The 27,938-nt window shown below is 50.1% G+C and overlaps 12 protein-coding genes across 12 annotated transcripts; 6 read left to right on the top strand and 6 right to left on the bottom strand.

Annotated features, from left to right (window-relative positions):
• Positions 1-207: 207 nt before the first annotated feature.
• CI109_101831 (uncharacterized protein) lies at positions 208-4,837 on the top strand (the record flags this gene model as incomplete). The annotated part of the gene is made up of 18 exons (XM_032002238.1): positions 208-840; positions 897-966; positions 1,077-1,136; positions 1,194-1,406; positions 1,465-1,759; positions 1,812-1,970; positions 2,025-2,197; positions 2,246-2,695; positions 2,756-2,909; positions 2,962-3,009; positions 3,065-3,206; positions 3,260-3,405; positions 3,452-3,751; positions 3,804-4,129; positions 4,180-4,222; positions 4,287-4,423; positions 4,483-4,626; positions 4,707-4,837. 18 exons carry the CDS (start codon positions 208-210, stop codon positions 4,835-4,837), a joined length of 3,624 nt encoding a protein of 1,207 aa, XP_031863175.1.
• A 754-nt stretch (positions 4,838-5,591) lies between these two features.
• On the top strand, positions 5,592-6,099 carry CI109_101830 (uncharacterized protein; the record flags this gene model as incomplete). The annotated part of the gene is made up of 2 exons (XM_032002239.1): positions 5,592-5,675; positions 5,833-6,099. 2 exons carry the CDS (start codon positions 5,592-5,594, stop codon positions 6,097-6,099), a joined length of 351 nt encoding a protein of 116 aa, XP_031863176.1.
• A 177-nt stretch (positions 6,100-6,276) lies between these two features.
• CI109_101829 (uncharacterized protein) lies at positions 6,277-9,904 on the bottom strand (the record flags this gene model as incomplete). Its single annotated transcript, XM_032002240.2, has 14 exons — positions 6,277-6,372; positions 6,443-6,616; positions 6,689-7,104; positions 7,156-7,499; positions 7,553-7,645; positions 7,703-7,968; positions 8,026-8,224; positions 8,285-8,631; positions 8,681-8,744; positions 8,797-8,878; positions 8,937-9,036; positions 9,103-9,509; positions 9,600-9,699; positions 9,797-9,904. 14 exons carry the CDS (start codon positions 9,902-9,904, stop codon positions 6,277-6,279), a joined length of 2,796 nt encoding a protein of 931 aa, XP_031863177.2.
• Positions 9,905-10,308: 404 nt separating this feature from the next.
• On the top strand, positions 10,309-11,546 carry CI109_101828 (uncharacterized protein; the record flags this gene model as incomplete). Its single annotated transcript, XM_032002241.1, has 2 exons — positions 10,309-10,352; positions 10,457-11,546. 2 exons carry the CDS (start codon positions 10,309-10,311, stop codon positions 11,544-11,546), a joined length of 1,134 nt encoding a protein of 377 aa, XP_031863178.1.
• A 134-nt stretch (positions 11,547-11,680) lies between these two features.
• CI109_101827 (uncharacterized protein) lies at positions 11,681-14,187 on the bottom strand (the record flags this gene model as incomplete). Its single annotated transcript, XM_032002242.1, has 7 exons — positions 11,681-11,743; positions 11,798-11,948; positions 12,014-12,380; positions 12,442-12,467; positions 12,525-13,272; positions 13,342-13,570; positions 13,687-14,187. The coding sequence occupies 7 exons, from the start codon at positions 14,185-14,187 to the stop codon at positions 11,681-11,683; spliced, it is 2,085 nt and encodes a 694-aa protein (XP_031863179.1).
• Positions 14,188-14,630: 443 nt separating this feature from the next.
• CI109_101826 (uncharacterized protein) lies at positions 14,631-15,681 on the top strand (the record flags this gene model as incomplete). The annotated part of the gene is made up of 4 exons (XM_032002243.1): positions 14,631-14,714; positions 14,797-15,331; positions 15,414-15,553; positions 15,622-15,681. The coding sequence occupies 4 exons, from the start codon at positions 14,631-14,633 to the stop codon at positions 15,679-15,681; spliced, it is 819 nt and encodes a 272-aa protein (XP_031863180.1).
• A 283-nt stretch (positions 15,682-15,964) lies between these two features.
• CI109_101825 (uncharacterized protein) lies at positions 15,965-17,112 on the bottom strand (the record flags this gene model as incomplete). Its single annotated transcript, XM_032002244.1, has 5 exons — positions 15,965-16,178; positions 16,440-16,540; positions 16,762-16,781; positions 16,858-16,907; positions 17,108-17,112. The coding sequence occupies 5 exons, from the start codon at positions 17,110-17,112 to the stop codon at positions 15,965-15,967; spliced, it is 390 nt and encodes a 129-aa protein (XP_031863181.1).
• A 356-nt stretch (positions 17,113-17,468) lies between these two features.
• CI109_101824 (uncharacterized protein) lies at positions 17,469-19,356 on the bottom strand (the record flags this gene model as incomplete). The annotated part of the gene is made up of 10 exons (XM_032002245.1): positions 17,469-17,634; positions 17,719-17,736; positions 17,792-17,887; positions 17,966-18,135; positions 18,246-18,516; positions 18,581-18,651; positions 18,710-18,990; positions 19,070-19,094; positions 19,147-19,200; positions 19,252-19,356. 10 exons carry the CDS (start codon positions 19,354-19,356, stop codon positions 17,469-17,471), a joined length of 1,257 nt encoding a protein of 418 aa, XP_031863182.1.
• Positions 19,357-19,957: 601 nt separating this feature from the next.
• Positions 19,958-22,451, top strand: CI109_101823 (acetolactate synthase, mitochondrial; the record flags this gene model as incomplete). The annotated part of the gene is made up of 6 exons (XM_032002246.1): positions 19,958-20,316; positions 20,396-21,315; positions 21,377-21,679; positions 21,747-22,046; positions 22,121-22,356; positions 22,419-22,451. 6 exons carry the CDS (start codon positions 19,958-19,960, stop codon positions 22,449-22,451), a joined length of 2,151 nt encoding a protein of 716 aa, XP_031863183.1.
• A 296-nt stretch (positions 22,452-22,747) lies between these two features.
• CI109_101822 (uncharacterized protein) lies at positions 22,748-24,812 on the bottom strand (the record flags this gene model as incomplete). The annotated part of the gene is made up of 6 exons (XM_032002247.1): positions 22,748-23,473; positions 23,549-23,764; positions 23,826-23,930; positions 24,062-24,240; positions 24,352-24,493; positions 24,660-24,812. The coding sequence occupies 6 exons, from the start codon at positions 24,810-24,812 to the stop codon at positions 22,748-22,750; spliced, it is 1,521 nt and encodes a 506-aa protein (XP_031863184.1).
• A 324-nt stretch (positions 24,813-25,136) lies between these two features.
• Positions 25,137-26,381, top strand: CI109_101821 (uncharacterized protein; the record flags this gene model as incomplete). Its single annotated transcript, XM_032002248.1, has 5 exons — positions 25,137-25,189; positions 25,257-25,295; positions 25,408-25,654; positions 25,808-26,153; positions 26,266-26,381. The coding sequence occupies 5 exons, from the start codon at positions 25,137-25,139 to the stop codon at positions 26,379-26,381; spliced, it is 801 nt and encodes a 266-aa protein (XP_031863185.1).
• A 125-nt stretch (positions 26,382-26,506) lies between these two features.
• On the bottom strand, positions 26,507-27,733 carry CI109_101820 (isopentenyl-diphosphate delta-isomerase; the record flags this gene model as incomplete). Its single annotated transcript, XM_065967045.1, has 5 exons — positions 26,507-26,685; positions 26,743-26,856; positions 26,920-27,057; positions 27,178-27,372; positions 27,583-27,733. The coding sequence occupies 5 exons, from the start codon at positions 27,731-27,733 to the stop codon at positions 26,507-26,509; spliced, it is 777 nt and encodes a 258-aa protein (XP_065823117.1).
• Between the last annotated feature and the right edge of the window lie 205 nt (positions 27,734-27,938).

The following is a 27,938-nucleotide window of genomic DNA, read 5'->3' as shown; positions in this document are numbered from 1 at the left end:
TAAGTGTGATTTATTTCGTCTGGGTGACGTAGGACGCGAACGAGACGCGTTTTTGGACATTGTACATTGGCCACTCAAAGATCGATATTAACAGTCTTAGTTCTTCTTCTTACCTACACTTCAGCTCATCACAACTGAAGAAAAAACGACACCCCTCTCACTCTGAGCAAGCCTCAAGTCTTCAGTAGAAGGCCGATACGTTCCAGAATGGCTGTCGAAGAGCCCTCATCAGCGACGAAGCTCCGGAAATCATCGCCCGATCTCTTTTTCCCGGTCAGCGATTCCGAGGAGGAAAATGAAGCTCCTGTGGTTCGTTCATCTGCGACTATCGCCGGACCTTCCTCGTCCAGTGTCAAGAAGGAGAATGGATCGTCCTCGACATTTGTTAGTAATGGAATATTAGACATGGACGCAAAAGACGAGCCGCAGCTGTTTTTCGGCTCGCAGAACAGCGACGATATCGTCCCACTCGATATCAAACCACCTCCTCCACCTTCTTCTGCCGGTCCTTCTTCAACTCGCAAACGACTCATGTCCCAATCTCCACCATCCTCTATACCGCAGAATTTCGAAGCAGGTTATCTGGGCGAGTTTGTCTGTGAGGGTTGGAGTCTGTCAAAGGGGAAAGGGTATTGTCAACCGGGGAGTAAGGTGGTCTTCGAACGACCCAAACCGCAAAAGGTTATCACAGAGGAGGATGCCAGGGCAGCTGCAAGAAGTAAGGAGAAGGCTGGACCGGCAAGGTTGGTCAATGGCAAGGTGGTAGGGGCGAAAGCGAAACCTATAGCCGGGAAGCAGATGACTTTGGGCTCCATGATGGGGAAGAAAGGGGCAGCAACAGTAAGCATTTTGTCCTATCGTAAATAATGAGACAATCGCTGATGGGTTTGATTTAGCCCGCACGGAAACCTCCGGGTAAACCTGTAGTAGATCAAATTATCAGATTTCGGAATGAACGTGGATTCGGTGAGTGTTTGTCTCGCTTTCAATACGTTTAAGCTGACAGTCTTTTTTTACGCCAGAGAGTAAGTCGTGTGACCGTCTGGAGCATGTTATTGTAGCTCATTAGCTCCCAGTCGGTCGGTTGTCTGTTCAAGAAGCAGGATTCCTGACCCATCTTCTGGACACTGGCGTCAGTGAGTGATGCTTCTTCTGTGCGTACTCCTTGCGCTTTCGCTGATATTGACCGCAAGTTGAACTGCGTGGACATGTAATTGATTGTCCACAGAGTCTGTCAACGGGAGCCACTATCCTGCTGAATGTCAAGGTCTACCTGGCCCGTCAGGCCTTTGTAAAGGTGGAAAAGGCGGGCCGGAAGGAGGAAGGAAGTTTCTGGCAGGAACAAAAGGAGACTATCGAGGAAGAGGTTATGAGGAAGCGAAAAGATGCGCTCGGCGCTCTGTTCAGTGAGTTTCACTTAACCTCCTCGATACTATGGGGTGAGCAAGCTGACGATCGTTCCAGGTCGTATTGGGGTCAAGCCACTACGGTCAAACGCTTTGCTTTTGGCTCAGAAGAAGAATGGCGCCGCTGTGATTAACGAAACTTCCCTCAAACACTTTAATTCCCCCTCGCGACCATCCTCGGCTTCCGGGACGAAGCGAAGCCCGAGTCCGTCGAAAGGTAGCACGGGGATCATTGATAAAGGCAAAGGTCGTGCTTCAGCTGTCAATAGTGATGAAGAAGAAGAGGACAGCGGCGATGAGGCGGAGAAATTGGACGACGAGCAGATGAATGAGATCGATACAATCTATCGCAAGTGAGTACAGCAAGTCTTCCTGCCGTCGACTCGTTTGCTGATGATAGACTAGAGCTCAACAAGGTGACAACCGACTGGAGGAGACAGATCCTCCGAATACCTTCCTGTATACTTTGCGGCCGTATCAGAAACAGGCTCTGACATGGATGAATGCAAGAGAGACAGGAGACACCAGCGTTAGAGACCAAAGCCTACATCCTTTATGGGAAGAGTAAGTTGATTGGGCAGCGGTGTGCGAATGGTTCATTGCTGATGAACCGTTTAGGTATGCCTTCCGGAAAGAGCAGGTCGAGGGTCAGCCTATCGAGATAGAAGACGAAGAAGACTTTGTGGATCCGAGTCGCAAATTCTACTGGAACCCTTACAGTGGCGAGCTCAGCTTGACATTCCCAGTCTCCAATAACAAGGCTAGAGGTGGAATTCTTGCAGATGCAATGGGTGAGTTTGATTTATACTAAATCGCAGGTCGACGCTGACATGTCACAGGTATGGGCAAAACATGCATGATGGCGTCTCTGATGCATCTGAACCGGGAAGGAGAAGCGATCGACAATCCTGAAGACGGTACAGCTGTCGACGGCGAAGAGCCTGCGTCCAAGCGACCTAAATTCAAGCAGGTCACCCTGTCGAACCAGTGGCGAGCAGTCCCCACAGTGCCGAAGACCACAACATCAGCTAGAGCCACATTAGTCGTCTGTCCAGTCTCCCTGGCTTCTCAATGGCACGACGAACTGGGTAAAATGTCGGATAAAGGGACGATCACCAGCTTCATGTGGTATGGAAACGATCGAACCGACGTGGACAGGCTGTTGGGCCAAGAAGGAAAGAAAAAGGTCGACGTGCTTATCACCAGTTATGGCACTTTGGCGAGCGAATATCAGAAGTGGAAAAAGAACAAGGACAAGCCAAACTACGAAGGTGGCAGTATCTACGATCGTGAGTGTTACTCAGCAACACAGACGTTGCGCATTTGCTGATACGGGCAGACACACGCAGATGAGTTCCTTCGAATCGTTCTCGACGAGGCGCATAATATCAAGAATAGGACTGCGCTTGTTTCCAAAGCCTGTTATGAGCTGAAAGGACAACGAAGATGGGCTCTGTCCGGCACTCCTATCGTCAACCGACTGGACGACTTGTACTCGCTGCTGTGAGTGATGCTTGACACCCATATTTCCACATCGTTGCTGATCACCTTGCAGACACTTCCTTCGGCTCGAGCCCTGGGGTCATTATTCTTTCTTCCGGAGGTCAGTTGAGCTTGAACAAAGTCGCAGAGCCATCACTAATATCCTGGTAAACCAGCTTTGTCACAATTCCTTTCCTCAACCAAGATCCGAAAGCACTCAATGTGGTGCAATACATCCTCGAATCGTGCCTGCTGCGTCGTGAGAAGTCAATGCGGGACAAAGACGGGAGACTCATCGTTGACCTGCCGCCGAAGACAGTACGTAAAACTCAACATACTGACCTAAATCGCATCTGACATAATACTCGTAGGTGGACATCCAAGTACTGGATTTCTCGAGACCTGAACGGCAGATCTACAAGCACTTGGAAGATAGAGCGAAGAGACGATTCATCCAGCTCGATGCGGAAGGACGTGCCATGTCCAACTATACATCGATTTTGGCGATGCTTATGAAGTGAGTACTTCTCGTGTGACCGACGGTGAATGCTGACCTTAGATAGACTGCGACAATGTGTGGATCACCCATTGCTTGTGCTTGGCAAAGCGACAGCGGAGGATGACGAATCCGCCGAGAAATTGCTCGACCCCCAGACTGGCGATGAGAAAACCAGTTTGAAGGAAATGATCGCAATGTATGCTGGAGGAGCGACTTCTGAGACCACCTCGGATGCGGAGACGGTGGACCCCGTTTTCGCTGCGAAGGTCTTGAAAGAGCTTGGGGAACAAGAGACGACGCCCATTTGTGATCTGTGTCAGAACGAGATGTTTGACGAAGTTCTCTTACCCTGTTACCATCGAAGGTCAGCGAGCAGTAAACATTATGTCTGGAGCGCTGCTGACACTCGTGTACAGCTGCCAGGACTGCATCGTCAACTGGATAGGCACGTGCGAGGATCAAAATGAGCAAGCGAACTGCCCATCTTGCGATAAAGGTCCAATTGGATTCTCCGATCTGCGATCCATCCAACGTCGCAGAAGACGTGTTAATCCAATCACGGGTGGCTATACCGACGACGAGGGATTGCCCGCCTCGCAGGGCGAGACAGCAGTGACCATTGGGAAGGTTGACTTGGTGTCGAGTACCAAGTTGAGAGCGTTGGTGAGGAGGTTGGAGCAGATGAGAGTAGAGGATCCAGAAGTCAAGGCCTTGGTGTTCTCACAGTTCACTTCGTTCTTGGGTGAGTAACAAGGAAACTTATCGGGGTGTCAATGCTGACAGATTGCATAGATTTGATCGAGACGACATTGACGAAAGCCGGCATTCGATATCTGTGAGTTTTGTGTCACGGTACGATTGCAGAGTTATGCATACTAACCATTTGACCGTATATTTAGACGATTCGACGGTTCGATGAGTCAAGCTCAACGTGCTGCCACCATCGAAGAGTTTGGGAAGAAGACGAAAGAGCCTGTGATACTTCTCATTTCGCTCAAGGCTGGTGGAGTGGGTCTGAACTTGACCATGGCTAATCGTGAGTGCTGTTGTGGACCTCGTGATGCTACATGGTCCTGATTGTGAGGATTTGGGTAGACGTCTTCATGATGGACACATGGTGGAACGAAGCGATCGAGCAACAAGCCATCGATCGTGTACATCGACTGGGGCAGAACAAGCCAGTCTTTGTCACGCGGTATATCATCAAGGGTACCGTCGAAAAACGAATAATGAAAATCCGTAAGTGCACTGGACCACTTCCATCTAAAGCAAGCAACTGACAAAAAAATGCGGTGATCGTCGTCCAAACCAACCGACAGAACGTTCCAAGACTGCGTTGGTCAACGCCTCACTCGCGGGTGGCGCATCAAAGGACAAACAAGCTTCCTTGGCTGATATTAAAAAGATCTTCGGCCTGGGTGAGGACGACAGCGAGGATGAAGTGTATTAGAGGGCGGTGCGTTTCGCACTTCACTGGCAGCAAGGACCGTCACGCTGTCGAAAGCGCAGGGCAAGGGGTACGCAAGGTCCTACCCGCCCTCCGCAGCGGTGGTCATGTACAGTATATAAGGTTGGGCGTGGATGGCCAGAAAAGGCGTTGAACACTACCTACTATGCCCTCAGAGTATCATGTATCATCGGCATGTCGGCATCAAGGGACCTTTGATTAAAACCTTACATCACCTAGTTTTACCAGTCCGACTGACAATTGCCGATTGCGCCTCATGCAGCCTAGCCCGACAAGTGGTTGCAAGTTAGTTTGAGGAAACAAGGCACCGGGACCTGTGATTCACGACGTTACGTTTGACGTGATTTTATACGCCAGAAACGCGTTTCGACTGCTACAAGCGGGGATTGGGTTTTGACGTTGCAATCGATGAGTCCGATTGCGAGAGCGAGAGCGAGAGCAGCGGCTCACATATCGTTTCATACATATAAGACGAGGTATATGAATAATCGTTGTGTTCAACTTGTTAAGCTATTCCCAACTTGATATCATATAGAGCTAGTCTCATATCATTCAAACTGAACTGACATTGATTGTCATTACCACCCCCTCACTTCAACTCACGAAACACCTCGGTCTGTGACCACTTCAACGACTCTAATTACCCAATCGACTTCAAGCAGGACAGGTCCAGCTACATTCCACACACACACTCTCTCATATTTCTCATATTCGACCAGACTCGACACACATCACGATGAAAGTATTTACCGCTTTGGCTGCTTCGTTGCCCGCTGTTGCTAGTATGCCCGTAATGGCAGGATTGAGCATCTCAGGACCTGTACGTGACTCTTCTATCCAGCTCTGTTCGCCTGCACTTCTTCTGGGCTTTTGGCTTGTCTTTCTCGATCACCACTTTGTTCTTCCTTGCAATGAACATCGTTTGACCATGAATCGGCAGTTACACTTGCTAACTTTTGTTTCTGCGAATCTATCAGGAATCACTCTTCTCTTGTACTCCTACTACTTACTCTTGGACCCCCACCCATCCACCTTACACCGTTTCAACCTACGACTATTCGATCTCTGACATCCCATCACTCATCGACGAACCCGTTGTCATTCCCGACTATTCGACCGCTACTTGGGTATTGGACGTCAGACCAGGACGTAATATCAGCGTGATGGTGGTCGACGCTAAAGGGAACAGCGCCGAAACTTGGCCTCGAGTCGTTGGATTTGGAAACACTCATTGTTTCGCTTAAACCTTGACTTTGAAGTTCCGTTCAGATGTAGAAGTGTAGAACGATAGAACAGTGAGAAGAGCAACTACGTCGGCCATCCTTTTGTACTTGTGTTACGATACAAACATAATCGGGCTGGACCCACGCATGTATCCAACATCATCATTAAACCTCATCACATTACGTCCCGTTTATATACTATATCCTCAGCGTGGTCTGATGCAATCTCGTCACCAACGCTAACAGCGCCACGTTCTCCGAACCCGCATTATAAGTCACAGCATCGAGATGAAGCTGTAATCACACAATCACCAGTCAGCTATCTGTACCTTCCATAGCATGTCACCCAGCTCCGCTTACTTACCTTGGTGTGATGGTTGAAATTGATCTCAAATTTGGACAATGCCGTCCAGCGCAAGTTGGCTTTGACAGGATCCGACTCTGCCACTGGATCCGCTAAGAACTTGCTCAACGCTGTATTCAACGACGACTGGTATGATACAAAGACCGAGATGGTCGTCATAAGTTTGGCGTAGATCTACAGAATGGGTCAGAATCAGCATTGTGCCTTTCGTTCGTTCATTCAAGCAGACGGCGAGGCAACACTCACGCCAAGCAGCTTTGACGTCGTCAACATGCACTGCTTCAAGCAAGTGTCCAAAAAGTCCACATGATCCTTCAACAGCTGATCAACCGTTTGCACTTTCGCCAACTTCCCCTCCAACGCTCTCCAGTTGGGCTCCAGCACTTCTCCCGTCGCGAATGCCAGTACTTGTCTGACAAAGGCCAGCATTCTCGCTCGCAGAGAGAAGATTCGCATCTTCCACTTCTCCATATCCTCGTTACCGCAATGATTTCGCCATTGAGGTGTCTTCTGCTCGAGCCACATGCCTGATAAGGCGGATTCAAGGTGATGCAGATGCAAGAGGAATCGGAAAATGAGCTGGTATCGGGTGATGGTTTTGCGTGACATGACAAGCGAGAGGGGGAACTTGACAGAATAGTCGAATGCCAGTGCGTCAATAGCTATATCGCTATCAGCAGACGCCCGACCAGTCGCTCTCCAGCCCGACCTACCAAGCAGTGTCCTTTCCTTTTCCGACTTCTTGCTTGTCGTATCCTCCTCATGTCCTTCTCCAATCGCAAAGTCCAGCTCTCCGTCCTCAGTTAGACTTCCCGTCTTGCTGACAATCTTCAACAACCAGTCATACAACCCTTGCGACTGCATGACCACCTTCAGGTCATCTTTGTATGGATCGTTGGAGCTTGAACTTGCTGGATTTCGCACAGCAAGGTCCAGCAGGGATTGTAGCTTGACGAGGGAAGCTCCCTTAGCGGGTTTGCGCAATTCCGACGCAGCGAGATCGAGGAAATTGGTCACAAAGTCGGACTGATCGAGGAAGAAGAAATGCTTCATTGACCTGTGCGGGGCTATTTAGCATCCGTCGAGCTCTAAATATGGTTCTGCACTTACCGAAGATGTGGTATCAGCTCCTGCTCCTCGATCATGAGCTTGAGGAGAGTTTTGTTCGCGTAGATGTATGCATCCTCTATCCGCTTGTAGAACCTAATTGCATAATCAGCGTGACGGTCTTCACTATCGTAGCAATTGTAGCCCACTCACTTAGGCTCGTTGATTATCACCATCCCATCCACGTCTCCTTCCACCTCGCCAGGCTTTTTCACTTCTATACCACATTCTTTGATCACGTTGAGGTACTTCCCTGCTAACAGGATCTTGTGCTTCCACGGTTGAAGAAATGCTGGTATGCAAGCTCCGCCAGGCAGTCGGCTTGAACCATGTCGAGGCGGAGGAACAGCTGCCGAGAGGGAAGGTGTTGCTTTGGCTGCACTGCCCTTTCCTGATGTCACTGACGATCCGTCACGAAGCTACATAGGTGTTTAGCCAAATCGTTTACTCGTCACCGCAGCGAAAGTTTGACTTACAGTATACCGCCGTTCCCAATACTCATCCGTGTAATCGCTTTCTAGTACACCCTTCGTGATATGTCCGCTCTCCTTCACCATAAACTCGTCAAAAGGATCGGAAAGATATCCTGTCGAGATCCACTTGACCAGCATTTTGCAGTATGGTTGTGCCGCGTGAAGGAGTAGGGTAGAATGTAACGTAGATGCGGTAGGATCACTACGCAGACGGACATCAGATATCATCGGGACGAGGGATGATAGAAAAGACCTAACTTACCCGCTCATAGTTGCTTCTCTCTCACAGATAATACCCAAAATTTCTCCTCCTACGACAGGACCTCCTCCGCCTATCAGTCCCTCTTGAGCTTTAAGGTTCTTCATCAAGCCCTTGAGTCCTGCTCCTCCCAGACCTAATTCCTCGGCCATTCCTCCGAGTCCATCATCATCATCCGAGTCGTCCAAAGCTTCTTGACCAGCCTCGTCGGATTCCAGCGAGAGACAAAGGGAGGCGAGTAATGACATGGTATGCAATGTGGGGTGAAGGTGGAAGTAGAGCGTTTGTAGCGTGAAGGTGGGTGAAGAGAGGAAGAGCGATTCGAGCTGCGCAGTGAGGACTCGATATTCCTGGATAGGTATCAGCATGATTCTGTGCAAGCTCTCTTACTGAACTCACCTTGAGCATGGCACGTATCCCACTACTCAGAGCGTGGCCGACCATACCATACTCCGGGGCGTTCCTACACAACTCTGTAAGCTGACTATCGCATAAATCGAGGGAAAGCAGCTCACCGGGACTCCATTGAAGCCTCTACAGCGGTAAAGAATGATGCGAGAGGCAGAAGTCGCTCAACAAGAGATAACAGCGATGAGTCTGAGGGAGGCAGGATCAGTTTTGCAGTTGACATATGCCTTACAATGAAACAACTTACCCAGTGACGGATCCACTTTCCACCTCGCCCCTCTTGTCCGTTGCTCTTCGTCTAGCGGATCATAACTCTCGTCATATCGTATCAGTGCCCCTTCGACTCCCTGCACAAATTTCGTAAACGATATCAGCGGGACCCTTCCTGTCAAGACCGATTCATAGCGGCTTACCTGCAGAACAAACAAGAGATCCTCGCATATCCAGGCTTCCTGAACTTCGAGCGGTACACGATCTAGTAATCTCGTCTCTGCGCCCACCTCTTCATCGTCTTCAGCTGGGGCTGGTTCAGGATGAGCATGACGTTCTGGTAATTTCCCATTCCGCGTCTTCCAACCGTCCGCTTCAGGGACCACAGTTGCAGCGGGACGAGAGGAAGAGGAGGAAGATGATGGAGGTACGACGGGACGGGAAGACGATGAGGATGGATAAGTTGGCTCGCGATGTGAGTCTCTTTCACGATGTCGGGATGCTGAGGAGGATGGGCGGGGTTGTTGAGAAGGTCGGTCAGGTCTATCAGCTGCTCGACTTGAAGATGGTCGTGCGGCTGGTTCAGCTCGAGTCGTTCGTGATGATCCCTCTAATAGTAGGTTTTTTCAACGCCAAACAGTCAGCATGCGATATCGTAGCCAGAGTCACGGGGGCTTGCGCGCTCGGGCAATGGACATACCTTGTCTCCCTAGTAATTGGCTTCCTTCTCCTGATTGTTCAAGCTCCTCAAGGATAGCCCCTGGTCTGACCTTACGCACGGAAGCGAGTGTACCGGCAAACTGAATACGCAGTAATACACATTGAGATCAGCATCTTCACATTACTCCACGGTACGTTTGAATAGGTGCAGGTAATGAAGAGGACATGTAAACAAACCTCTCGTAACTCTTTATCCGTAAATGTCAATCGACTCGAACTCGTCCTCTTTCTCGGTCTCGGCGTAAAAGGAACAGTCGATCCCGAAGGTATACGATTGGTCGACATTGTGCGGTGTCCTCCTTGACGACGTATGTATTTGTGGAGGGGCTATGATGCGAGGAGGAAATATCAATGTTGATGATGTTGATGATGGAGAGATAGACGCGTGAGAGGGGAATTATTGAGATATGGCGAAACGCGTGTATTTGGTTCCGTCGATTCAGGATGGATGTGGCAGTATGTCCTGGGCTGATAACGGACATGTTATTATGAAAGGGTAGTCTCGAGTGATGCATGTCCTCGAACAAGGACAAAGGATGGAAAGGGAGGTGGTGCGATCCTTTTCAGTGGAGACCCTTGGCTGTGGAGCACCTGTAAAGCTATAGATAATGGTAAAATCGTAGGTATAGACGAGGTCTCAAGCTTTGCATCCAGTTCATTCTTCGCTAGAAAGCTCAAAGACAGTCAAAATGCAGCGTCCAAGTGAACAGATGGCAAAGCTGCGGCAACTGAAGTAAGTAGGACATGTCACACACTCCGAGCACTCCCGGATCATCCTGTATCCGGTGGTTCCCATGATACCAAGGGACGGCAAGCTAATCGACAACCCTTGCCTAGAAACGACGTCTCGTCCCTCTCTACGGACATTGACTACCTCACCCAGACTCTCCTCACTCCCCCTCAGAAGATGATTGATAGTGTCCCACTGAATGAAGACACTTCCTTGCTAGGTGTGGAAAAGCGTCCTGCTCGCCCACCGTCCCGTCTCTCAGGCTGGACTTCCAATCTCAAACTGACCCGTCAGAAATCAAACAAAAAGCGAAATCTGCCCAGCAGATCCACGAAATACGATAACATTGACGAAACTCCTCTTCTCACTTCTGCTGCTGTAGAGGGGCGACGTGGATCTGATGACTCTGACAAGACCCTTGTGGAACCGAGTCCACTATCGAGTGGTGTCTTTACGGCAGAAGAGCTGTTGAAGCTGCTTGCAGGTCCGATCTCCACGATGCAGCGATTGACCAACGAGGTTGTCGCCATCGGGGGGAGTGGAGGAGAGCTGGAGGTGAAAAATATAGGGGTCGAGCTCCTTGGTATAGCTGAGCGATCGCAAACCTTGCTCACCAACCTTCAATGTTTTGAGACAGAGACGGCCCACGTTGTGACAAGTACAGATAAACAGGTCGACAAGCTCGATCTGGAAATGAAAACACTCATGCTCCAAGCTTTGATCAAAAAGGTCCAGTTCGAACAAGATCGACTTCGTTCCTTCCGCCCAATGGCTACTCCAGTCATGGCTGTCGACCCACTCTCACACCCTTCCCCATACCCACGCGCACCGTCCATCCCGACCAAGTCAGGTGCCGCCCCGTCATTCTCGCGTAATCCTTTCATACTGCAAGCGACCAATCTTCCTCTCCTTGCCTCCCAATCTGCCAGCCACCCATCCCCATCTGCGCCTATCAAGATCACTCGTCCGATCACTCCTAGCCTGGAAGTCGAAGACGAGATCAATCTTTCCGATCGTTCAGGCAAAGCACCCCAGTACAGCTCTTTCGTCGCCAACTCGCAATCGTCTGCCACGTGGGCTATGAACGTAGTGCGTTTGGGAAGCTTTCAAGCTTCGGCGCTGTTCAGTCCGAGTCCGATAGCTGTGAGGAGGGCAGTGAGAGACGAGACGAGAGCTGGGAGACAGCTTATGTCGTAGCGTACCCCACATCACTCACTCCACACGATACTCCACCCATATCACATATATACGACTGTTCACTCCTAGAGTGATCTCCAAATACCTAATATGCCATACCCATGCATGATATATCCAGTACGCAAGTGTCCATGCTATATGATCTCACCATCCCTATCCCCTGCATCGAATCTCGCTTCGTCAAAGTACGTGGCTCGCTGAGCCATCATCAGCCAGCTGTTCGGAGTGATATATCTCACACGCGCACTCACAATCTTCTTGCCACCGAAAAATCTCCCGTCCAGTTCTCGTGTCGCTCTCCAAGCTCCAGCCATGCCTGAAAAGACGATGAAGACTCGTAGACACTCGGACGGTTCAGGTGGTGGCGGTTCGACCATATGCAACACCACTCTTTCCACGATACTACAACCACCATGTCAGTTACAGTGCACCACATAACCACCAATGAGGGAACAGTCCATACTTACCCCCATTTAGAACACTCTTCACCAATCTCATCCGACAGCTCCTCATCAACCTCCTCCACTCCATCTACCAGTCCCACCAAACAGATGACCCTACTAGCTTCTCCCAATCTACCTTTCTCTTCTCGTTGTCTCTCGTCCTCATTCGCATTGACGATCCTTCCTCGTGCATTTGGCGCTTGAACCCATTTCCGATTCTTAGCGTTTGCAGCTGCAGCTTTTTGCTTTGCAAGTGCTCTCTTGGAGAGGGGCTGATTTGGGTCGACAGGCCTTGGCGCGGCTTGGATGTGTTCTGCAGCGAGAGCATGGACGATACCAGTTCCATGAGCACCGAGACCGGTCCCTTCTTTGTGTCCCCATTTCCGCATCACTGGATGGAATAAAGACGTCAGCTGCAGCACGATTTCATAATTCGCGATTGTTCAACTCACTCTTCTCTGCGAACGTGCCGCCGCCGCTACCAATGTATCGCTCAGCTGAATACAATGACAGTATAGCACTCTGGTCAACTCACGCATCATCTTGTGGTTCGACTGGAGGAGCCAATACAGGTGCACTAGAAGCCCCTGCCCCACCTCCTGCCAATAGCTTAAATTTGGCAGCGATAGCCTCCGCAGCCTTCTTCCTCTCTTCCAACATCTTGGCAAAGTCTTCGCTTCCTGGTGCGGCAGGTGCCTGTGCAGGCACAACTGTAGATGATCCAGAAGTCGGGGCCGGAGTTGATAGTCCAAAGCCAGGTATGTCGGCGACGCTCAAATGCTGCAACTGTGGCGGCGGTGGCGGTGGTGCGCCAGACAGGGCAGAAGGTGGGGGTGGAGCGAAGTTGGGTGGTGGCCGTGGGGCAGAAGCGAAGTTTGGAGGCGGAGGCGGCGCAAAACTAGGAGGTGGGGGTGCACCGAAGCCCGGTATCGATGCCGTAGGCGGGGCGAACGAAGGTGCTCCTTGACCTTGTGACAACGCCAATCGTCGCGCGTAGGCTTCGTCCCCGCTTAGAGCTGCTCTTCGCGCATATGCCTCGTCGCCCGAGTTCGCGCTGGGCGGTTGTATGGGAGCGCTCAACGCTGCTCGTCTAGCAAACGCATCGTCGTCTCCTGTTGATACTTGCGTCATCGCCGCGCGTCGAGCATATGGATCATCATTCAAAGACGATTGAGTTGAGGGCGGCGGCGGAGGTGGTCGAGACGAAGGCTCTTCGCGAGGCAAGTCTCTTCTGGCTGCGGATGGGGGTGAATACATCTTTGGAGGTGCGAACATTTTCGGTGCTGAGATCACACAAATGAAGGGATTAGTCTGTTTTTCCTTTGCTGTAGTTTGAGAGTGGAAACACTCACCATCTCTTCTCGGCGCAACATCTTCCTCACTGTCCGTATAGTAACTGCTCTCGTCACTACTGCCACCCAAACCTTCTGCTTTCCGTCTTCTCTCCTCTAACAACTTGGCTCGTCGTTCCTCCCTCAATCTCTTTCTATATTGTTGATATTCGCCTAGGTCGTTAGGTCTATTCGGATCATATTGCTCGTCTGGATCGAATGTTGGCATAAGGGGTTGTTGGATCTTCTTCTAATTATCAGGAAATAAGCGTCCGCTCTGTAACCAAATAGGATACCATACGTCTCGAAAACGCAGGCAAAGGAAAAGATAAGAGGAGGACTAGAGATGGGAGCCTTCGCACTTACCTTCTTCTTCTTTTTCTTCTTTTGACCGTCTCCTGCTCCTCTATCTCTCTTCCCAAACTTGCCCTTCTGTCCAGCAGCCAGCGTCATAGCGGGCGCTTTCGCCAATGGTAGACCATCGGGACCAAACTGGATCTCTTTCTCTTGCTGAACATTCAGAATCGGTTCTGCTGATCGTACTATATCGACACTCGAGCTTGCACTCGCAAGCCCATTACCAATCGAAGTAAGAGGGGCGGGGACGAACCCTGCCGGACGAGCGTTACTTGTCGTCGGCTTCGGTTTCGGTATCCGAGGAGCAAATTTCAAAGCTGCAGAATAACCAGCAGCTGCTTTCGGCGCGGATGCAGAGGGACCTGACGACGATGGCTTGGTTTCAGATGTGGAGGAAGAAGTGGAAATTGAGGTTGAAGTTGACGCTTGATTTCGGTCCGATGCTGTCTTAGCGTCGGCTTGAGCTTGGAGCTCCGAGGCAGAGAACTTGATGCCACTATAGAGGGACATGATGAGTTCCCGTCCGTACAGTGGGCACTGATCCGCTATTCGTTGATACAGTGGCTAGTAAGTGGAAGTTGACAACGGAGAGAAGTTAGTTGTATGTTACCATCAGCCAGGTTAGTACATGCGGGCGACCGAGCGAGTAGCCGGAGAAATGTTCACTCTCCGCTGCGGTTGGTGACCGGTTGTGTTCGCGATATGAGGTTCTGCGACGTATTATTGTCGCTCAACAACATACTCTAACCAACTCATCCTCTCACATACGCAGCTGAATAGCGACTCAAGGTCACGCTTGATTGAATTGCGTTCGAGTTTTCCATCTTACTTTCAGATCTGATAGACGGCAGAGCAGAATCCGTAGCTGGACATCGATCATACCCTTCCCTCATAATGTACGTTCAGGTCCAACTCTGTATTTTCGTTTGAGCAAAGCTGATTCGCTTGGTACAATGCAAAGGGCGCCTCGATTTCCAATAAAGGGAGGTCCACGGAAATCAAATGCCAGTACACCAGGACCCGTCGACGACGGACCTGTAGGTGTAACTTCATGACTGACACCATCAAATCAACTCCTTAATCAGAGCTCATGCTGATGACTGGTGCTGTCGTCTACAGACCCTTGTCGACCGACTTTCCTACGGTGAATCTCCTCGTCCTTTCAAGAACCCAAATTACGTCTCCCGTCTTGCCTCACGTACAGCAACCACTTCCACCTCATTAGTCCGTAAAAACGCAAAACAAATCCTAGTTCTCGAGCGCGAACGTCTCTCAGGCGGAGATGGATTCCTTTCAGCCGCTCAGACGGCTGCGAAAGCGCGAGGCGAAGTGATCGATATTGCCAAGAAGAAGAAAGGTTCAGGTGCTGGTGCGAGTGGTTCCAGTATTGGAGGGAAGAAGGGGAATTTGGCCAATTTACTAAAAGGTAGAATGAAGAGGAGTGCAACGGGCACTGGCACTGCTACGCCGACCGGAGGAGGGGATGATAGTGTGATGCCTAGTGGGGCTACAACACCTGCAGATGGAGATGGAGATGCGATGGATATTGATGGTGAGGGTGGTGAAGGAACGACACCAGCACCTGGAGCAGAGACAATACAAGGAGGTGAAGCTGAGAAGGAGATATGGAAGCCGACAAAAGAGATCATCACCTGTACGTCTCCCCAACTCTACTGCCTTGCCTAGGCCAGCTCTTGATCGTTGCTTTTTGCTGACCATCTCAATCCTCACGATAGACCACACACCCACAGCGCCACCTTCCCTCCTCCCTGCGAAGAAATACTGCGACATAACAGGCTTACACGCTTCTTATACCGATCCAAAAACCAGATTACGCTACAAGGGTCTAGACGTATGGCATGTGGTCAGAGGTCTGGTGAGTCAACAGCTGGCCGTAGGTACCATTGGGCATCGCAGTGCTGATCAGTATTGCATTGTCCACAGGGACCGGGTGGTGATCAGGCTTATCTATCGCTGCGTGGCGCTCAGACGGCGCTGAAGTAGACTTAGAGTAAAGCTGTAGATTGTCCACATGTATGTACCAGTATGTTAACGAGATACAATTCCTCAACCGTCTTGGACGACCTTGTTCCCGGACGTACTCTTCTCCGACACACCGAAGTGTCCCATATCCCGTCAGCTATCACTGGACGAGGAGAGAGACACAATGCCAGATCTAGGTATACATATCTTTCTCACTCAAATCCTCCGGACCAATATCAATATCAAATATCAAAAACACGACGACCCCATTTCACCATCTACCAGCTCAGATCCAACGCTCTGACTAAGCCTTGACCTTGTCGACGACCTCCTTCGCCTTATCCTTCGCATCATCCACACCCGCCGCGATGGGGTGTTTCTTCTCCCTTCCACCCATATACCAGTAGTTGATAAATCGTCCTTCTTGGACGGTTTGGGCAGCAGCGTTGGTGAGATGACAGGCGAAGAGGAGGTAGTTTCGAGGTTGCACTCTCCAAGCGAATCGCATGAAGATGAGACTGTCAAGGGAGGAGATGTCATGATTAGCATAGGTCGTTAAGTGTCAACTTGATAGCAGGATGTGAAGATGGGGCAGCTCTAGAGATGAGATTGATCTTCGAGCGAAGTGCAAGGGATGGATTGCAAGGCAAACACCATCCAGCATGTCGTGTCGTGACTTTGCCATCATGGCTCCGACACTGACTCCGATATCATAGCCAACGAGCCACACTCCCACTCATGACCCCTCCCTCCCTACGTGCACAAGGAAGCATACTCACGAGTAACCAGCCAAAGTAGGACTCATGACTCCTGAAATTGTCTCCTCATCCTTGTTCGCAATATCGGCAAGAGCAGCGAGAGGAAGACCCCAGTTCGCGACCTACAATGGGATAAGAGTTGTCAGTACGTGTGTAGGGTATACAGCTACTGGTGAGCATGCGTTGTCGGATGATAGGAGGCAGGGGGGCGTAGTGGGACGGAGCGAACGAATCTTGTGTTTGTTGGGACACCATGGAGAAAGTCTCGCAGCGCGAACGACAGCTTGGATATGCTCATGCTGGATGAAAGCAGGGTAGGGAAGAGAAGAAGAGAGTCACTAACAGGTCCCCAGAAATGTGTGCCTACAGAGATAACATCAGCAGTGTAACAAAGCATATACAACATATCTTGAATTAGTACAGAAAACGTCAAACTCACTGAAGAAGTATTGTCTAGCAGCAGGGGACTTTGCCCAGTTTAAGAATGTTCTGAAAGGTGTCACAGTCAGTCTATATCTCCATCATTGGTGGTGATCACTTGGACGGCAATGTCAAGTCATTTGCCTCTCATGTCAAGAGGTTCGAGTCAATGTTATCAAGAGGTGGACTTACGACCTGTAGACAATAATTATTGTCAGCTAATATTCCTCTATGCACCAGAACATGCTGGTTTCTGTAGATGTACTCACGCCATGTTTGCTCTTGGAAAGATGTGGAGACTGGACAAAGTTGCGTGCAAAGTATCTACGTCTGCTATCCAAGTTAACTCAAAAAAACCCCAAGGTTGATTGTTGCTTGAACGGACCTCGGTGCTATCCATCCATCCTGAACCACGGGTTGCCGAGAACCGACGGAATCAGATTTAAACTGGAAAGCAGTATTCCCGTGATCAGGTGGGATTGTGGCACACTCTACCAGATGTGGTCAAAACACTACATGCATATATCGTTTACTCCCTTCCCTTTTCTTCGCATCCTCATCATGCTTAGGCTACAACTTCGTCCACAATCTACAGCCATGCTGCCATACTGGCCTGTTGCGTTTCACCAATCACTCCGGTCCATCGATCACACATTTGATCACAAACTTGCCATCCTCGTCCTTGCCATTCTTCGTGATTTCAAACGCGTCGAGCGCATCTTTGAATTTGAACGTGTGGGTCAGAAGAGGTTTGAGATCGACAAGTCCTCGAGCTACGAGATCTATAGCAAGTGGGCTGTCCGGCGGAGAAAGCAGTATGGTGTCAGTACAGCACATCATCACTCCATTGGCGGTCTGTAAAAGGAAATGCTGAACCTACTAATCTCCGTTCCCATACCTGAACACGAACACATCAGTACTATCCTGGCGATATATAAGCCTGCTGAACTCACCTCCATCCACCCTTCAGCGTGATCTCATTCGTCACGACTCGAAACATGGGTATTTGGACGTCGGGTGGTCCAAATCCAGTCTGGACATAGGTCCCTCTGAAAAGCAAAAGCAATATCCCTATCAGCTATGTTCCAGGCCCCCTCCCGGACCCGGAAGGTCGAGCGAGCACTCACCCAGGCCTTACAGCGTTCAGTCCCATCTGGACACAAACTTCGGCTCCAGTCGCATCGACTACAAGATCGATGGATCCGGGACCTCGCTCGGGGATACCGCATGACAAGAGCAAGTCTGCCGCCGCTCGGACGGAATACTCGGCTCGACTCTCGTTCCCCTTTTGTTTGATCTGCCGATAAAAAGTCAGTAATATCTCTTTCCCTATCCTTGGTGAAAGACCTATAGGAGAATGAATAATGAAGGGATTGGGTATGGGATGTTGCACCACTGGTCACTCACTGGGATATAAGTATCCGTCGCCGCGTACTCCTTTGCAAAGTTCAATCTTTCCTCGTTGATATCAACACCGACGATCCTTCCAGCTCCAAGACCCTTCGCAACAGCCATAGCTAGCAGACCAACAGGACCAGCACCTGTGATAAGGACGTTCCATCCTGTTCGCATTCCGCCGGTGGTGGCTACTGCATGGACGGCGACGGAGAGAGGCTCCATCATTGCACCGTATACTAGGTCGACAGAGTCTGGCAGGGGATAAACGAGGTCTGCGGGACTGCAGTATAAAGTCAGTCATAACCTTACGTTAGATTGGTCTGCACGAGTGAATCCAAACGTACAGCTTGTAGTATCTCTGTAAGGTACCGCCCCTCGATGGCGGATAGGCAGCAAACACCATATGTTCACAGATCTACCCAAGTACATTAGCGCAGCCTGGTTCCTTGGCAGTATCTCAAGTGTGATCTCACCTGGTACTTTCCACCTCTGCAGTCGACACACATCCTACATGTCACCCCAGGCTCCATAGTCACCCTCGTACCGAGGTCCAACGCTCTCTTCCCCACCACGCCTCGAGCCGAGCTATTATCAGCACCCTCGTTCTCCTCTGCGAGCTTCTTGGTCAGTTGTTCAGCTGCTTGGGCTTGGGCAGCTACGTTCGAGCCGAGCTGGACGATGATACCGGACGATTCATGACCGAGACACATGGGCTCAAGCAGAGATACGAGACCCATCTTGCCTGTGTTGTAGACTGAGTGCAAGTCCGCGCCATTCAGCATATATTGCCTCAAATAGGCAACCCTGCAAGAGCTATCACGAGAGGGACATACAGTGAACATCAGAACCGCAGATGCCCTAACAATTGTTTCTCAGCTTGAAGCCGACATCTGCGCCCAGAGTCACTTACTGTCTTCTTCACTTCCACGAGTACCTCATCTGGTCCGACTTCTGGCACAGGTTGCTACGATTCCTCATCAGCCGAAGCTGTGTACGATACGAAGGTCAAACATACCTCTTCGAAGCCTGTTTTGAGAGCTCCGTGAAGGATGAACGCTGGATTGTCTTTGGATTTGAACGTAGGGGGGTTGGGCGACCCTTCAGCAGGCAGGGATGACATGACTATAATAAAGAAGGGGCTGTTGAACGGCGTGAGGTGAACGTGTGATCTCGGTCGTTACTGCACAATTGAAGAGTATCAAAGACTCAAGTGACACGATATCACTTCGGTATACGGGTGTTCGGTTTCCTCGACTGGTGCTTACTCGTCATAGATACGATAAGCCGATACAAGCTGCAAACACCTGACATTCACCGGTACATCGGCTCAATCCACGCCGATCCCCCACAAACATGGAGTCTCCACATTCATCCCCTCCACTGCCACATTCCTTAGTGCATTTTCACAAAGTGAGGGGCATGAATAAGATCAAGGGTTATATGCGAGAAATAGATTCCGTTCGGCCTAGATCTCGTTTTTTGAGTCGAGCGAAAAGAAGTGAATACCGCTTGGAACCTGAGTAGAGAGACGAGACGGGGGTTCGTATATATTCAAACATCGATCAACTCATCAACCTTCTTCTGTTCTTTCCTTTTCGATCAAGATCACTTTCACGCTCAAAAAGGACTACCAGTGTCCCCCCTCCTACTCATCGTAAAAAGCTTACTCACGAGCTAAAAAAAACATTCTCTCAACCGATTACATTTGCCGCTCATCCACCATGCTGTCCCGGCAATCCCGTCTGCTTCGTCGGGCTATCCCCTCCTCCAAACCATCCACCTCTTCCTACATCAACACTGCTTCCGCCGTTCAAAGACGCCATCGATCGGACGTCGCTTCGATCCACACCTCTTCTGCTCAAAATGCCCCCAAAGACGCGAGTCTGAGCAGCTCTTCCGAGGCGAGAGATCGCGTCAAGGCTCATTATAGAAATATACAGACCAGCGCTCCATCAAAAGCTTCTCCTGCTGTCAGACCTGCTCCTGCTCAACATTTCCAGTCTACCCCTCAACCTATGCCAGCAAGCAATCCATCTTTTGAGCTCGATGGCAGCAAAGTCAAGAATGGTCTCGATCACTCGTAGGTGGCAACTTCCCTCCCCCCTGTTGAGTTTAGTCTACTCAGATCGAAAGCTGATATCTTTTGCCTTTCCTCGCAGATTCGTTGGTCTTTCCGGTGGTCAGATCTTCCACGAGATGATGCTCCGACATGACGTGAAAAAGGTCTTTGGTTACCCTGGTGGAGCTATTCTCCCTGTCTTCGACGCCATCTACAACTCCCCCCACTTTGACTTCATCCTCCCTCGACACGAACAAGGTGCCGGTCACATGGCCGAGGGATACGCTCGTGTCTCTGGCAAACCCGGTGTCGTTCTCGTCACCTCCGGTCCCGGTGCTACCAACGTCATCACCCCCATGCAGAACGCCCTCAGTGACGGTACACCTATGGTCGTCTTCTGTGGTCAGGTTGCTACCAACCTCATCGGAAGTGACTCTTTCCAGGAGGCTGACATGGTCGGTATCTCCAGAAGTTGTACAAAATGGAACGTGATGGTCAAGGACATTGCAGAGCTCCCTAGAAGAATCAACGAGGCTTTCAAGATCGCCACCACCGGTCGACCTGGTCCCGTTCTCGTCGACTTGCCCAAAGACGTCACCGCCGCCATCCTCCGAACTCCCATCCCTGCCAAATCGGTCACTCCCGGTTCTTCCCCATACCTCCCCTCCAACCCCCTTAACCCTACCGTTCAACCTGCATCTCCCATTCCCGGAGAGGCCTCACTCATCGCCGCTGCTGCCAAGCTGATCAACGGAGCCAAGCGACCCGTCATCTACTGCGGTGCGGGTGTCCTCTCATCACCCGAGGGTCCCAAACTCCTCAAGCAGCTATCCGACATCGGCTCGATCCCCGTAACCACCACCCTCCAGGGTCTTGGTGCCTTCGACGAGCGAGATGAGAAGTCTCTTCACATGTTGGGAATGCACGGTTCCGCCTACGCCAACTTTGCTATGCAAGAAGCTGATGTTCTCATCGCCCTCGGAGCGCGATTTGACGACCGTGTGACTGGAAAGGTTGACAGTGAGTAGCATCTCCTTCTTCGATGATTCCAACCTTTTATTATCTAATCCGCCCGCGGTAGCCTTCGCCCCTGCTGCCAAGGCTGCTGCTCTTGCCGGTACTGGTGGTATCATTCACTTCGAGATTCAACCCAAGAACATCAACAAGATCGTCGAGGCTCAGATCCCCGTCCTTGGTGATGTCGTTGCTTCTCTCGGCGAGCTCGTTCCTCAGATTGTGCCCGCCGACCGATCAGCTTGGATCGCTCGATGCAAGGCCAACAAGGAGAGATACCCCTTCACATTCTCTCACAGTCAGGAGGGTCAGAAGTTGAAGCCTCAGGAGATTGTGCAAGAGCTCAACCGACAAGCCGAGACTATGGGCAGTGAGTAAACTCGCTTTGGACCGCTCAAGGTCGCTCAGTCGCTGATCATTGTACGCCCGATTCTCAGAGGATAAATTCATTATTGCTACCGGTGTTGGACAACATCAAATGTGGGCTTGTCAATATTACCGATGGACTGAGCCCCGATCGTGGATCTCATCCGGTGGTCTTGGTACAATGGGTTTCGGTGTCCCTTCTGCTATCGGAGCTAAGGTCGCTGCGCCTGAGAAGATTGTCGTCGACATTGACGGTGATGCCTCTTTCTCTATGACTGCTATGGAGTTGGCCACTGCTAGTCAGTTTAACATCGGTGTCAAGATCTTGCTCCTCAACAACGAGTTCCAGGGTATGGTCGAGCAATGGCAAGGTGAGTGAAGACTACATGATCAGTCACAAAAGAAAAGGAAAGACAGCTGACAATGATCTCTCTACCCCTTGCAGATCTTTTCTACGAGAACCGATACTCTCATACAAGAATGAAGAACCCCGACTTTGTCAAACTTGCCGAATCGATGGGTGCTAAAGGTCTTCGATGTGCCAAGATGTCAGAACTCCCCAACATGATGAAGGAGTTCTTGGAGTACGACGGTACAAGACCGATCGTGATGGAGTGTATCGTCTCGTCAGAGCACGTTTACCCCATGGTCCCCGCCGGAAAGGCTCTTCACGAGCAAATCGTAAGTCAGGCATATATAATAATGCCCTGAAAGAGACGCCTTTCTAACGATTTGTGTAACAGCTCCACCCTCTTCTTCGAAACAAGACCGCGTAAAGTGGTTAGAGGATTTTTCACGAAAAAGGAAAATGCAAAAATGGCGATGTGTTTGATATTCGCCAATTGTTATCTTTGTAATCCCGGTGTATATGCATGATGATATCTATGGACGTGCACAGACGCGTAAGGCTTCGTTGCACTGGTTGCAGACGGGGTGAATTGTAATAAGATACGGAAGGAACGAATACCATCTTACGGGTGGATATAGACTGATGCAGGTATAAGAAGGGAACACAAAGCAAAACTATCACAAACAGGTTGAGGTTACCAACTCTACCAGACGAGAGATCTAATTAAATCAACCTCTCGATCTCGCCTACTATCTCCTCCAATCCCTCCCCGCCCTCTACACCCAACTGTCCCAAACACTCTACAAAAGCTTTTACAGCATCCACCACCTCTCCAGATCTCGGTCTTCTTCTCCCTCCTACTCGTCGTTCGTGATAGGTTACGAAATCGTTTATCGTCCTCACACTTGCAATAGAACGAAGTATCGTTATCCTCTCTATCGAATTGATCGCGTAGCCCTCTTCGATCAAGCGTTTATCGAATATCGAAAGCGAGTTGAGAAGAGTCGATATGATTGTCAATGTCGGTATTGCTGTGTCGATAAGCGGTGTTGTTGGGCTTGTCGAAGCGAGGAGATGTCGAGTTGCCGGAAGGAGGGAGAGCTGTAATGAGGTTAGTAAGAGCTTAGATGGGGTCGTACTTTGGATCGGAGCAGAGACGGAGACTTTGATAGGTGATGATTGACGAGAAGGAAAAGGTGAACCGTTCATTGATGGTGATCGATTGTTCGGAGGTGATGCCTTGCTTGACGAACTGAGTAGTTGAGGCGATTTGGAAGCTATCATTGGAGATGCGTTGAGGCGGATGGGTGAAGGGGAAAAAGGAGACGGTGACGACGATGCTAGAGCTGGGTTTGTGGCGGGGATAAGGTAAGGGTATCTCCGTTCTTCATGCTTAGATATGATCGAAAAGAGATTTGGGTCAGAATGACTTTGATCGCCGTGCCGCAGCTGCAAGAGACAGAAGGCACAAGAGACAAGAAACACTTCAGCTGAGCCTCTAACTGGAGCTGTGTGATGACTTACAATGTGACCAACTACGTTGACCTCCATGTCCATGTCCATATCGACATCCCCATCCCAATGGTTCGGCGCTCCCTCAAACTCATGTAGCTCCTCAACCCCACCTAGAGCAGCTACATCTTTCCACAGCCTTTCGGGGAAATTTACTCCACATCCACGCAATATGGAACGGAGTGAAGCGTGTCGTCCGCCAATCGTTGGAATGTGATTCGTTTCAGCCTGCATACAGGTAAAACCTGGTGAGTCGAGTGGCTGACATGTGATAAGAATGCGAACCCACCTTGACGCTTAGGTTCTTATCGTTTGTCCAGAGAACAACCTTGCCGCCTGTCTCTTCGAAATGGAGACAACAGTCCAAGATCTGATCGTCGGCTGATCCATGTTCCTGAGTAATGAAAAGATAGTGAACGGAGATCAGCATCGCGAGCATCTTCCTGCTTGCTTTCAACAGTAACAGCACGGTTCACTATCGGGATCCGAAAGAAGGCCTAAAACATGGCCAAACGCCAAACTCACCCTCACTGTCGGATCGTACCTCTCTTTCAAACTCTGACATCTCAATGCACCCTTCTTGCTCTCCCTTCTAGTCTTCTCGACATCCAATAACCAGGAAGTAGCCGTCCGGACCAGTCTCCCGACGGAGATAGGGGAATCGAGTTCAGGTTTGTCGGAAGAATCTTTCAGATGGTCGAGTTCTGCAAAAGGTAGCAATTATGAGCTGTACAGTCCCTCGAGATTGAGAGTAGGTTGGGAGTGTCAAACATAATAGGAAAATGGATTGTAGTATGAGGTTCTGAAAGACATACCGTATATGACAGTAGAAGGTATGAGCAATATTAACGGCGACGGGTCCAATCCCAGTAACAAAGCATGTATCGTCCGAAAGAGGTTGAGATGGGAGATGAAGATGTTGGTATCTACCGCCAGGAATCGGAGAGGCTGGGCTGGCTGATTGCAAGGAGAACAAAGTAGATCTATCAGTATTCATGTTTGAGTAGAACAGCTGGACCCCTGCTTTTAGAAATGGTAAAGGTTAAAGCGATAGCGGACAGAGTGCGAAGGTGTGACAACATTGAAAAACGACGATGTAGAGACAAAGCGTAATGCAGCTCACCAATACCTCTGGCTCCCATACCATCTCCTCTTCCATCTCTCTTACAACGGCCATCTCCGACGCTCGGTACATCGCTTCGCTATCCACAGGCGTGTAGTAACGAGTATCGTTGTACCTAGCTCCGGAAGAGCTACCATACGAAGGACTAAACATATTGTCGGCTCCACCACGTCACTCTACTCAACAACTTCGTTCCATCGTTCGTGTAGGTTGATCCTCTGAGCCGCTCTGTTGTTCTCGTGGAAGTGAGATGTGATATGAGGAATGGACAAAGTGAACAACAACAACGACTTCGGATCAACTTCTGAAACGTAGCGGAGGGTCAAAGCCCGAATTCCGAAAAGTGGAGGTCATCCCGCTCGGTTACTTTGAATTGCTCTGCGTTCTCCACAACAAAGGGAATACACGGATGGTCGTTTGGACTCTTCTTTCGCCATTGTAGACTGCATCAATCAACGTGGCTCAGCGTATCGGAACATGGAGGTGACACCTGAACAGCTGGCTGGTAAGATTGTCAAGGCGTACCGAGTGTGAGTGAGCCGAACCGAGCCCGGTTTACTGAGTATGATGACATGCTGATTTGATTGATGATGGTAGGTTGCCACCCGACAAGAGGTTGCTCGTCGCTATAGCTGGGTGAGTGGTAGCCCTTTCATTTCTACCTCAAACTTTCAAGATAACTTCTCCAACCTCTGCTGGTCCAAATCGGTCGGTACTGAGCACTGATACCATTTGACTGCCCTGGTAGCCCCCCCGGCTCCGGCAAATCCACCCTCGCCTACCCTCTCACTGACGCCCTCAACACTCTCCTACTCCATCACACTCCACCTAACCCTTCACAAATTGAAAACCCACCCTCGCTCGATCTTGTCGAAGCAAGCGGGACACAGGGGAAGGATGATGAAGTAGCTATTTGTGTAGGATTGGATGGGTGGCATCATTCTAGAAAGGAGTTGGATGGATTCGATGATCCGACTGAAGCACATTGGAGGAGGGTGAGTGCCCAATTCAATTAGACTCGTGGCGGGAAATTCAAAAGCAGGTGGGCTGCGATGGTTCTGTGTCCGTTGAGGACTGGTGCTGCAGCACCGAAGGAGCAAGTTATCATGAGAAGCTCGGTACTCACTACCTCTTCTCTCGTATTACAGGGCGCCGCATTCACCTTCGACCTACCCTCCTACCACACTTTCCTCTCCCTTCTCCGACTACCCATCGACCCGCACGCATCCACACCCCTTGGCATCCCCTTCCCCACCTTCTCCCACTCCACGAAAGACCCCCAACCATCCCCATATCCAATCTTATCTCGTCATCGGATTATACTCATCGAAGGTCTGTATACGCTCTTAGATCAAGTAGGGTGGAAGGAGTGTGCGGAGATGATGGATGTCAAGGTTTATGTGGATGTGGATGAGGAAGAAGCTAGGGGGAGAGTTGTGAGGAGGAATTTCGAGGCGGGGATCGTGGATAGTATCGAGAAGTGCGAGGAAAGAGGTGCGTATCATCAGACACGATCCACTTCTGGCTCTTCCTCGATCCTTTGATTTGACATCCCTGTACAGGACACCCACCGCTTCTAGACATAGCTAATTTAAAACTGTCACAGTCGACGCGGTAGACATGGTCAACGGTGAACAAGTCCGGAATCACCTCGTCTCACCCACATACATCATCAAGTCGACCGAAGGTCAACCTTTCTCGGCAAAGGCATTCCAAGCATAACGCGTGGACGTGTATATAGTCATGCATCATATACCCCAATATGTATAGTAATAGTGATAGTCAAAGGAAATAAAGAATGGATGATATAGGATATCTATCTACAAGAGCAACACTGGTCAAACCACTTAGAGCATCTTGATGAGCTCGTTGACCTTGTCGCCACCTTCCAACACACCCGCTCTGACTTTACCAACGCTCCTCTCGGCATCCCATCCTTCCGCTTGAGATTTGCTGAGCATTTCATCCCACCATGGGAAGAGCAGATCTCGCGCAATCAGTCGGAACCAAGGTGTGAAAGAGTTAGCTACACGAAATTGTGTCAGCTCATTATCAGTAGTATCAGGAAGAGAAGAGAACCCACTATCATCTGCGAACATGGCTTCGAGCTCTGCTCTGGAAACGTATCGCGCATCGCTGACTTCGTTAGGGTTGAGCTCGAGATCGACATCAAGGGTACAGAAAAGAATGTAGTCGACTGAGAGAGAAGAGTCAGCTTAACGTCCGTACTTCATAGACAGCGCCGAGTCGGTAAACTCACTCTCGTGTTCTCCCCATGGACCGTTGCTGGGAGCGAGGTAGTGTATTCTGGTAAGGAAAGTGAAATCGTCGGGTTTCAATTGGCTAGGAGGAACACCGAGTTCTTGGGGCAGTTTTCGGATGGCAGCGGCTCGAACACCTGTCATGGCAAGTGCAGTGTCAGTGTGAACTCATTCGAACTCAGGCAAGGAGACGTTCTCTGAAATGTTGTAATGGTATCGAGCAGATTATCATGCAATGGAGGACAGGACCGACTCACCCGCTTGACCCTCCTCGACCAACTCCGATCTGATACTCAGCGGATGAGAACAACAGGTATTCGTCCACATTCCTGGGAAAGTGATCTTCTCATCTGCTCGTTTTTGAAGTAACAATCGACCGTCGGAAGGTCGGAAGAGGAAGACGGAGAAGGCACGGTGGAGGAGACCTTGGTTGATATTTGACATCAGATGGCCTATTTGGATATACGACCGTTCGAGCGGATCGAGTGACAGAGTACGCGAAGAGATATAGTAGTTGGAAGACCGTGATATTGATCGGTGAGTAATTATGTGATGAAATACATCAGGACGAGTAGAGATAGAGAAGAAGGAGAAGGAGGCAAAGTCGAATAGATCAGCACAAAGCCACACCGACAATGCAACAAAACAAGATGTATACGCACAAGTCTTCTTACTGTCCTCTCCGTAAGCCTTGTCCTCTGGGGTAACGAGAATACATCGCTCCTCCATCATCTTGACCTGCTCCTCGTCGTACGCATCGAGGTCGACGGTGGTTGTCGGGAGAGTGGGAGGGATGGCAGTGGCGACGGACATTTTGGCAAGTTGCAGTCGAGATTCAGTATATAACACGGGTGTCTTAGGGTAGATGATAGAGTAGACTGTGGAAGGGTAACAAAAGAGTGTGAATGCGGTCCAGTATCAGACGCAAAAGGTGTTTGAGAAAGTGATTGATTGATAACAACACGTCGTTTTGACAGACTTTTGTTGCTCTTCTCACTCGCTGGAATCAATCGTTCGA

The sequence above is a fragment of the Kwoniella shandongensis genome, chromosome 3, assembly GCF_008629635.2.
Source record: "Kwoniella shandongensis chromosome 3, complete sequence".
Lineage (NCBI taxonomy): Eukaryota > Fungi > Basidiomycota > Tremellomycetes > Tremellales > Cryptococcaceae > Kwoniella > Kwoniella shandongensis.
This window is presented reverse-complemented; position numbering and strand designations above follow the sequence as displayed.